At 41.7% G+C, this 11,111-nt stretch overlaps 1 protein-coding gene across 1 annotated transcript; it reads left to right on the top strand.

The window, feature by feature from the left end:
• The first annotated feature begins 6,001 nt into the window (after positions 1-6,001).
• Positions 6,002-10,257, top strand: LOC148842477 (phosphatidylglycerophosphate phosphatase PTPMT2-like). Its single transcript, XM_088959571.1, has 6 exons — positions 6,002-6,336; positions 6,756-6,878; positions 7,539-7,632; positions 8,146-8,228; positions 9,014-9,103; positions 9,682-10,257. The coding sequence occupies exons 1-6, from the start codon at positions 6,139-6,141 to the stop codon at positions 9,937-9,939; spliced, it is 846 nt and encodes a 281-aa protein (XP_088815697.1). The 5' UTR covers positions 6,002-6,138; the 3' UTR covers positions 9,940-10,257.
• The last annotated feature ends 854 nt before the right edge of the window (positions 10,258-11,111 follow it).

The raw sequence follows: 11,111 nt of genomic DNA, 5'->3' as shown, positions 1-11,111 counted from the left end.
AACAAGTGCCCACCACGAGTCCTTTCTGAGTCCATCACACCTGCAAAAAGAGTTCGGCATTAGAAAAAAACAAAAGAATAGTAAAAACAAAAAACTTTCGAGTAAGGAACCTACCCGAACTCAAGCCGGCCGCAATGAGCTTGGCCTCCGTCAGATATTGATGGCATTTTATCCCAAGCCGCCCCCATTGCCGAAGGCCCTTCACCGTCTCTTTATCAAGCGTAACACCGGAGTCAGGGACGGTCATTCCCCACTCGGTTTGAAACGGCCACCCCAATACACTTTGCACCCCGAAGTAGTCCTGCTTCCACGTCGGGACCTTGTTGGGAAGTTCCTGTAAAAGCTTAAAACCCGGGCGAGGAGATAGGTAATACGCCCGCCTACGCCCAGGAAGGGGACCCGCTTGCTTCTTAAGCATCAAAATGGAAGAGAAGATCTCCAAGTCTAAAGCAAAGCCCTGCTCGCAAAATAGAGAGATTGTCCCCACCAAGTTACGAATGGAGTTCGGGTGAAGCTAGCCGACAGTAACGCCGAAGTGGTTCATGACCTCGACAAGGAGAGGGTGGAAAGGCAGGCGCAACCCCGCAGCGAGCTGCTCCTGGAATATCACAATCTCATTAGGACCGTGCTCCCAAGGGAAACTGCCTGAAGGTATGAAGTAGGCGTACTCCCAAGGCAGGTTAAACTGGATAATAAGGGATTGAAGCCCCTCGGGCATCATGGTCGAGGGCCCAAACTTGTCTAACATCCGACCTCGACGAGAGGTGGATGTCGAACTGCCCGAGGCGACTCGGCCTACGGGCTCGAACTGTTCCTCAAGTTCTACCTCAGGTTCACTAAGACCGTCGAGGGATGCAACTCGGTTCGTAGAACCTGCATCAAACCCCCTTGAAGAATTGTTTGACCTATCTGAACTAGACATCGGGAGGAGAAGGATTCCAGGAAAGTACTCACCTGGAAAAAGGCTTGAACGGACTGCGGAAACTTGAAACACGAGCTAAAATCTTGAGTGCAAACTAAAAGCCTGGATGCGAGCTCAAGAAGCAAAGCGCAAAAGTGACAAAGCGACTAGGTCCCCTACTATTTATACCCACAGTAACCAAGAATCATTGGCTCATATCAAAACCAATCTGACGGCCCGCAGTCACGCTGACCGCACGTCTCCTGAGACCGAGATGTGGCTGGCCACACGTCTCTCGAAACTGAAAGCACATGTCGCCTCACATTAAAGGCAGCAGCAACACGTTTTCAAATTTGAATATACGCCTGCTATCACGTCCCCCATCGGTGCACTTTTTGAAATAAAGCGCGCATTGTCATGTCTCCCAGCAGCGTGCTTTTTGAATTATTGAAATAAGGCGCACACTGTCACGTCAGTCAGCATTTTTAGGCAGGTCGGCGCATTTCCCGTCTTTTGGTTGCTCGAGAAACCCAAAGAACCCTGACAATGCACCTTGCGCTATCAGTCAACCGAAATTCGAAGTACGGGACAAATCCACCTACCACCTCGCGAACTCCCAGCGCCAGGGCAAGACCCTTAGCACGAGGAGTGGGGGGCAATTGATGAAGGAAGATTTGGCCCAACCTCGTAATCACTCAACACATGGCAAATGCAACAGCTCGGCGCAACAGCATGCCCAAGGCGTGAGCACCGAAGGGAGGAACCAGTAGTCCGAACTCCCTACCAGCAGTTCGAACTCCCTACTAGGAGGCCAAACTCCCTACAAGGCAATGACCCGAACTGGTCCGCCCCATGACAGTTCAGGACACTCCCCTATTCGAACTCAAGACTTCACCTCGCTCACCACTCCAGTACTTCGCCTCTAGGACGCCAAACTTAACAACCATACCTCATCTGACACCGAGGAAGTTCGTACCCAGGGGCGGCGCACCTGACTGACTTGGGATCTGACGCTTGACAGCCACACTCCAACGGCCACCTACCACCGCCACCTGCTACCGCCATCTGCAGTTGCAGAGACGGCTCCGACAAAGAGAGCAGTGGCGGTTCTGTCCCAGCAGAGGTGATGACACCCGAACTGGCAGGAGCGCAGAGATAATCATACCCGACCTGATAGAAGCTTAGGAGTGAGTGCGCGAGGTGGTTATAAAAGGCTCCCTACCCCCCAAGAACAAGGTATGTGAACTTTGCGCCATTTAGTTTTATCTTGCCTTCAAGAGAATACTAACTTGAGCTTTGGAGCAATCTCACTGAGTTCTTCCCCGGAGATTCCTCATCTTCTCCGTTTTAGGCTCCCTATTGTTCCAATCGGAGGCAAGGTCGTTGACAGCTAAGACCAGCTGGATTGCGCACCATCAGGTTATATGGATTTTTCATCTAAAATAACTCAAAGGCTACGTAGTTAAGACTCACCTTGGAAAGTTGGAAGAGCCAGTATCCGCTATCTTTCAATCCCTCCCAGATGATGGTTGGGCTATGTGAATCATGCTAGCAGACAAAAGGTCAGGTTAGGTTGAACATTTGCCAATTTTTAAATGGGATAAGTAAAGTGTACTCCACCTCATAAATCTGAAATTACAGCACTCTTCAACCTCATGACAGATATCCTAGAAATTCTTCAATTTAAGCAATCTGAATTTAACCCTTTGGCTTTAGACAAAGACAGTAACTGCCTATTTGGATGGGCATTTGTGCAGCATCTTCAGCCCTTCCAACTTGTCTTTATTGTTGGTCCAAAATTAGGCTTAGATAAGATCAATATTCCGGTGAAACTCACATAACTTCTCTGAAACAGCTCATTCAACGCAGAAGCCCTCTCAAACTGGCTAACCCCATGATCCCTTAACCCCTTGTGCATATACATATAGATTGGAAGGATTCCGCTTCTCAAATTTGATACAAGAAGCGGGAACAACGACAGCAATCATCGTCACTGGTCGCTGCCAAACACGAGGCGAGGCGTGGATAAAAAATTAAAGGCGAAACCCACATATTTTACTCACGTTTTAGGAAGGATAGGGCTTTTGAGCCGTTTCCAAGCCCAGCTGCCCAGCTCCAGAAAATGTATAGGGATGGCAATTTCTATCCTATCCGGTGACTATCACCCTTTATCCTCTCTGATGGGACAGGTTTTTTACTTAAATGATGAATTTTGGAGTGGATAGGGTGTTAGGATTTTACAATCCGGTAGGGTATAATATTATGCTAAATTTTACAATCCGGTAGGGTATAATATTAGGATTTTACAACCCAGTGGGTACGGGTTGGGCCAGTTTTATGGTCAATCCGGGCCTAGCCCTAAAATTTGGGCTTAAGGCCCAAGACAGAGGTCAAGCCCGATTTTTCCAACTCGATCCCAGCCTGTCCCTATAATTTGATGCACTCGGGTTAGGCTCGGGCCTAAGTCGGGCTCAAGTTGGTCAATGAACACACTCTAAAATTATACATATATAAATGTATTTATAAAAACATATATACATATATTTATGTATGTATGTAAATATGTATTCAAAATAAATATGTATGTAACATTTACATATATATACACATATATATGTATAAATGTATATAATTGGGTCAAGCTCAGGCTAGGTTGGGCTACCTAAGGGCTAGGCCCGAACCCAACCTGAAAAATAGAAAAAAAAATTGACTTCTTCGGCCCAAGCCCAACCCTAGGACCAAAAATCTAAATCCAGCCCGTATAAAATTCCAGATTGGATCAATTCAAGCTTGGGCTGGGCCTACCCAAATTGCACCACTAAGTACAAGTCAAAAAAATTAGGAAGACAGATAAAATCTAGAATTTATAAAACCGGATGTCAGAATTCCTAACATCCATTGTAAATGAATGATGGATGGACACAATGTACAAATCCAATTTGCATGTTGCAACGAGACCTATTCATGGGCCGGGTCGGGCTTTTACTCTTCATAAACATGATTTTGTAAGGCCCAGCCCGACCAATGGGCCTACAACATGGGCCCAAGCCCGACTCTAATAAAAAGCCTGAAGCCCGACCTAACAAAAGAAAGTATTCATCGCCGGTGACTGTGTTCGCCAGTGTTGAGTTTGTGTTAGAGAGAGAGAGAGGATTCATTGATGCCTGTGTTCGCCACCTCGCTGGTGCCTGAGTTCGCATCTGAGATTCTGAGAGAGAAGAAGTGAGAAGAGGAACGAGAGAGAGAGAGAGAGAGAGAGAGAAAGGACTTGACGCTGTCGTCGATGCCTGAGTTCACGTATGAGATTCTAACTTTCTAGACGAAGTGAGAAGATGAGAGAGAAAGGACTCATTGCCGGTCCACGAGAATTCACTAGTTGCATCGGTGACTGTTCGCTAGTTCTATTTGCCTGAGAGTGTGAGGTTGCGTCGATGAGTTTTCCACTATTGAGATAAGAGGTTCGGCTAGAAAGAGAAGAATGAGAAGAGAGAGTTTAGAAACTAAGGATATTTAGGGTTTTTGATTTAACCCAAAAGTCGGATTGGGCTTTTTTAACAAATCCCAAACCCGACCTGTAAAATAATCAGGCTCGGGCTTTTAGGCCCAAAGTCAAGCCCGTGGGGTCAAATCTGTATTCAAGCCTATCCAGGAGCCGGCCCGGCCCATCGGGCTACCCGGCCCATAAACAGGTCTACTTACAACTACAAGACAAAACGATCGGGTCCAGATGATAGGAATTCGGCAAGAGGCTGAATCCGGATCTCCTGCATTTCCTTTCGGTAAATGACGGGTGTTTCATTAAAGGGCATAAGTACCCATATTTAATAATGAGACACGTGTCAAATATTTAATGAAAGTACATGATTAAACTGCAGCAAAAGAAGTGCATGAGATACCTCGATACCGCACTTTGGAAAGAAATGGACTCTACTTTCAGCCCAATCCTACTCCTTACATAGAAATAGTTCGGCTGCTAAGACCCAGGGCGAGGGAGAGCGACTCAGATGAGATGAGACTGATGAGTTTTCCACGTAGAAGATGAAGAAGTCCACGAGGTTGCCACGTGGACTGATCCTAGAGATTGGAGCACAAGCCACTCTATTGGGTCGAGAATGGGAGCCTACGCTACGCCTACGCGGTGATCCTATTCAAGAGCCTTCTAGACTCCTCTACCTGGGACTGGGCAAACACAGTCCTTATCTCCTATAACACAATGGTTGTGGGTTTTCAAATCAAGTTCAAGGCGGTGGACTGATTTATGTTTATCTGTTGAATGTTCTAAGTTGGGCACTTCCCCCTAAACTAGAAATGAACATCCCAACTTAGTAACCCCTTCTGCCCATTTTAGTTTCTTTCATGCCCATGCCGATGGGGATCAATAGTCCATGGGCCATGCTGGTAATAGAGAAGGCCAGCCAATCAATTCTTCACTCCATCTTAACCAATGAAAAGAAAACCAGATGAAAACAACAATTATAGCCATATGATTCAATCTGTCTGTTCACCCCCACCCCCACTCCCCCCTGCCGTTCATCATACGGTCCACATCTTGGATATGGTATTGAACACATTTCGTTCCTGGTTTCATGGGCTTAATACCCATCAATTCATTGTTTATGGGCCTAAACATGGGCCCTTTTTTGAGAAGAAAACGAGAACGAGAAGACCCACTAAGCGCCAGCTGTGCCACCCCCACGGTATTGACAATTTACCAAAATTAAGGGGTCGTAGTGCAAAACTCTAAATTAATTGACTGCGTGTTTTGACTTCTGATTTTTCTTGCATCCTTCGTGTTTTTATAAGAACGAGGGCCTTTTCACTTCCAATTCCCGAGAGCTCCAGTTTTGGCAGAGCTTGAGATCAGAAGAAGGAATTGATAAAAAGACGTGTGTTGTTTTGAGATTAACATCGCGACTCGCAAAGTCGAAGAATTCTATCGTCCAAGAACACGAAGTGATTTTATAATTCTTTTGATCGAGGTACTTTTCGTTTAATTTGGTTCAGGCGATGATATAGCGGAGTGCGGAGTGAAATCTTCTAGGTTTTTCATTTGGTTCAAATCTTTTCAAATTTGTTCATAATTCGGAGGTTTGGGTTCGGTTGGGTTGGATGGCGTTTGCTTGAATTCGGTCGCCCTTTAGACGTATTGAATTGAATTTGGTTTTTAGGGGGTACTGTTGATTGATATCAAGGTTAGGGTTTTGCATCAGTTTGGGTTTTTGGAAGACATTGTAAATATGAAAATCAAGCAATTAGACGACGACGTCGAGTCTGATAACAAGGACAGTGTTTCCCCAAAACAGATAGTTCGAGTAGACGCAAAGAGAGCGTTGGTCGGAGCTGGGGCTCGAATTCTCTTCTACCCGACTCTTCTGTATAACGTTTTCCGGAACAAGATTCAAGCAGAATTCCGATGGTGGGACGAGGTTGATCAGGTACTCTCTTTCTTTCTTAATTCTATGTCTCTGTATATTCCAGCGCTGTTTTTGGTTGAATGGGCGCTCCTATTGCGGTGCAAATCCATCATAATCCTTTTTCCACTTTCATTAAAAGATATACAGAAGGAAGTGGCGCACGGGTTGAAGTTGTCTATTCAATTAAGGTTTCATATCCTTATATGGGCTGAGTTGCATATAAGGAAAGGAAAAGCATGATCTTTCATATGTGACTGTCCAATTCTTCATTCATTATGATGTTGGATATTTGTTAAAATTCTTCTGTCACTTGTCCAGGAAAAAAAAACAATGAAAGTTTCATTTGATTTGCATTTTTTCTTGTGCCCTCTTGTAATTATGAATCACTGTTATTTCCAAATGAACATGCTTAATTGGCTTGTTTGTATCTTTATTTTCAGTTTCTTTTGCTGGGTGCTGTTCCGTTTCCCAAAGACGTTCCTCGGCTAAAGCAGCTTGGTGTTGGAGGTGTTATTACCCTCAATGAACCATATGAGACTTTGGTTCCAACGTCCCTGTATCATGTCAGTAATTTCTATACGTTATGTTCACTTGTTATTTTCTTTTAAATGTTGAATTATTGTGGGATGTTGTCACATACATTTTTCCCCTCTTTTTGGGTAGACACAATTAACTTATCTGAATTGTTTATGGTAGAAATAAAAGGCATATGCAATTATGCATTAAGCAACTTATTGAATAATTTGTGGAAGCTAGCTTGCATTTATTGGAAATTCAATTTATGTTTTCTTTCCCCTTTCCTTCTGTTGTAATTATTTGTTCTATGTGCCTTTGGTGAAACATAAATTGGCTTATAAGAACACCCAAAAGTATTTTGTATAAATATTAAAAAAAAAGTTCAACATTCATTCCCATCCTAAGGATTCATTTCATTCTGATTGATCTTTTGCAATAAATGAAATGAAAATGCCAGTATTAATCCAGCATTTCACATGAGAGTTCCCTAATGCACAACATCTTTGGCACATCTAATATCTGGGAGATCGGGAAGAACATTGAATCAGTCCTACGGTCCTACCAATAACCAAAGTCCAAAGCAACCCCAAATAAGAGGCAAAATAATAATTATAAAATAAAGTATTGCTTTCCTTGACAGGGTACAAAAGTATGCACTCTTCAGGTCCTGTTTTGTGGGTTCACCTTTTCTCTTTTATGGTTTTCAGGCTCATGGGATCGATCACCTTGTCATCCCCACAAGAGACTACCTCTTTGCTCCTTCATTTGCTGATATAAGCCGAGCTGTAGATTTCATTCATAGTGAGTGACTTTCTCTGACACAATGTTTGGTGTTTCCTTTTCTGCCAATTTATGTTTTTTCCTCTGTAAATAATGCTGCATCAGTATAAGTAAAATTCTTGCTCTAGACCTAGATTTCATTTTTATCTGGGTAATGGAAACCAGCAGTGATACCATCAACTTACTCCCCCCCGCCCCAAAAAAATAATAATAAAATAAAATAAAATAAGGTGTTGGATTCACCAGAAACAGGGCACGTTGTTTGGGTGGTGTTTTTTCCTTTCCCTTTCTTTCTTCTTCTCTCTTCATCTATCTCTTCACATGGCCCTACCAACAGGAGCGTGGTAAAGGTTGATGAGCCTTCTTGGGTTGGTTTTCGTATGTGACATAGCTTTGATTTCAGTTCAAGGACTAAAAGATGATTGAGGACTTTGACCCAAATAATCAATATAGGGGTTGGATAATGGTGTTGACTTAATGCTGATTTTTAAGATACTGGTACTGAACAAGAGGTTTCTATTTTATGTTTTCTAGAGAATGCATCATGTGGGCGAACCACTTATGTCCATTGTAAAGCTGGGCGTGGCAGGAGCACAACCATTGTCCTCTGCTATTTGGTAACATTTTCTAATATTGCATTTGAAACTTCAATAAATTGTGGGAACTTTTTTACATATTATCCTTGGATGTTTGGTTAGATGATACACTGCTCAGGATCCCCTGACCTCTTCAGATTACATTCTGGTCTTCCAAAATGAGCTATTGAATATAGGATAACTGTGCCCCTATTGTTTCTGGTTAATTTCTATTTCTCTATGTCTTCAGTTTTCATATTGTCCATCCAAAACTAGTTTTTGGTTAATATACATACCACCTTACGTTATGTAGTTGTTTTCATCTCTGCCCTGAAACAGAAAGGTAGATCTATTATCATTGCTTCAAGATTTCAAATGGCCAAAATATCTTTAAATGTAATGATATTACTTGATGGAGGTTGATTATTTCTTATCCTGTATTTTTATGTTCATGCCCCCTGTATTATGGATTTTTTTATATCATCGAAGAAGAAAGTCAACCACTTGGCCTACCATCATTCCTTTAAGATTTCAGAAGTGCCAAAATATCTTTAGTTACTTCATATAAAATTACAACAATATAACTTGATTAAGTTATGTTAATCGTTTGCAATATAAAAAAAAATCACAATAAAGGGTATAACATGGCATGTATAATCTGACAACATGGTCACATAAATGCGCTTAAAAAGTAAAAAAGCAAAGGCAAATACAAAATCACCAAAACATAAGGGCATAGGTGCGAAAAAAAAAAAAACCTGAAAATGGTGTTGTTATGTTTTCTTCATTGGCATTCAATTAATCTTGTGATTTGTATCATTGTTTAGGTGGAATATAAGCACATGACACCTGCTGCAGCTCTGGAATATGTACGATCTAGAAGACCTCGAGTACTATTAGCTCGTTCGCAATGGAAGGTATGCAAGAAAGGCTCTTTATTATATATTAATTATGCTTTGCTAAAATCTGTTCTCAATGATTAAGTTCTCATTCTCCTATGCCATTCTGTCACATATTGAGATCAAAACGATAATGCCAAGCAAGATTTATAACCTTGCTTCTGTTATTGTTAATTATACAAAAAGTGTTTTCTTCCCTTACCTAACAAATCTTGTGATGCTGACTGACTGTAAATTCTTCAGGTTGCTTAGAGTAATATTACCTTGACATGTTGTTGCCTGCTGGTATAAACTTGATTTTGCCTATTGAAGGGGGATTGGAATAAACCTGCTTCCAGGGAGAATAGATTGGGTTTTCCACTCAGATGGTCAGACCCTCATAATGGTCAAAGTTTTATCCAGTAAAATGATGTACCTTCACTTGCCTATCTTTGTAGGACCAGATTTTGTCTTCTATTCTTTAGAAAAAAGAATGGTTGGCATTCAGATACTAAATTGTCTTTGCTTACTGCTTTAGCCTTTCTTCTGTTTAAAGCTGTTTGCCAACAGCATTAGTCAGCTCATGGCCCTAGCTTCTTTATCTGTGCCAAATGCAGGCAGTTCAGGACTATCAAAAGCACCATCCAGATGTTTCTGCATACTCTCCCTCAGGGGATGAAGTTATCATAACAAAGGCGGATCTTGAAGGTTATCATGGCAGCCACAATGATGCTCTGAAGGAGCTGAACAGCGCCCGCAGAACAATTAGAGCCAGGCCCATGATAGCAAAGTTGTCTTGTCTTTTTGCATCATTCAAGGTTTCTGGTGGCACCTCGTCAGTGGCCGGGCGGCTGCCACAGATACGTGCTTGTTAGTTAGGGCCACAAGAAATCGGAGTCCGAGAGTAATATGGCTTTGCACATAAAAGCATTCTGAAAAATAATTTGAGGGTGATATGTTTATTCCCCAAGCATGGATTTGGCTGGGATCTGTACTCCAAGTCCATGAGGACAGAGAGACAGCCAGACACCCTCAATGTTGTTTATAATATTGTGCTATGTGCAGGTTCATTTGTACAGAGAACAAGCGCCACTTGTTGTATATTCATCTTAGGGTCAATTGCAAGTAAATTTCTTCTTGTACATACTTATTACTTTTTAGGAAAAGAATCTTTAAGAGAACCTTTGGATTTACATTAATTGTTGTAGACATGATTGCTGATAATTCCTCCGTGATTGAGATCTGAGAGCAGAGGAGCCACTCTGAGGAAGTTTCTCTTAAATGGTACATAACCCAAGTTTCACTCTAGTTGATTATCTCCCACGTCAAAGAAGTTCTAGTGCAACAAAGAAAGACTAAATAAAGGCAATTTATGGTATAAAAGTGAGTATCTCCGAAATAGGCATCAAGGACCAAATATGCCATAAAGCACAGTGGGGTGATCCTTGTAGCAAAATCTCTTTCTTGGTCGCATTGGTGTATAAGATTTCTTTGATGAATTGGCTACAAATAGCAAGGTGTACTAATGTTAGGTACGTAACAGGTATTTTTAAAACTTAAATTTCACAAATGTTAAAAGAAAAAATTAAGTTTTAAATTTTATGTGGAAACATTCCACCAAAGAAAAAAAAAAAAAAAAGAAGAATTCATTGAAACATCTTTTTACCATTCAGGGGTTGTTTGCCAATGCCTATGGTTTTGCTTTTCATACAAACATATTTCATCATTCAGCAAAAGCCATATGATTTTGGTGATGGTATCAGTTGCTTTTCGGTTTTGAAAAACAAAATTATTGATCAACATTCCTTTGGCGGAGATTCTTTGATGGGGATGTTTCAGCTTACTTATTCTAAAAAGCAGAGAAAGTTTAAGTACAATATTACATTGATATCTTGTAAGAGATACATATTATAATAAGTTGCCATCCCCTCATAAATCAAGAGCAATTCCCCTGTGAGCATGCATGATTGCATTTGCAGATTCGATCAAACATTAATTTACGTTCATTTGAATTGTTGACATGTTTGTGTTTCATTAGAGGTCAGGT

The sequence above is a fragment of the Nelumbo lutea genome, chromosome 8, assembly GCF_056320005.1.
Source record: "Nelumbo lutea isolate HS-2025 chromosome 8, American lotus-T2T, whole genome shotgun sequence".
NCBI classification, from domain to species: Eukaryota; Viridiplantae; Streptophyta; class Magnoliopsida; order Proteales; family Nelumbonaceae; genus Nelumbo; species Nelumbo lutea.
Note: the sequence above shows the minus strand (reverse complement) of the source record. Positions and strands in the feature narration are given on the sequence as shown.

What these genes read in the sequence shown, in the direction of transcription:
- LOC148842477 (XM_088959571.1), top strand. Translation starts at nt 6,139, where the DNA reads ATGAAAATCAAGCAATTAGACGACGACGTCGAGTCTGATAACAAGGAC. An exon ending in CCATTGTCCTCTGCTATTTG is followed by an intron (nt 8,229 to 9,013) that starts GTAACATTTTCT and finishes ATCATTGTTTAG; the next exon opens with GTGGAATATAAGCACATGAC. An exon ending in TAGCTCGTTCGCAATGGAAG is followed by an intron (nt 9,104 to 9,681) that starts GTATGCAAGAAA and finishes TGCCAAATGCAG; the next exon opens with GCAGTTCAGGACTATCAAAA.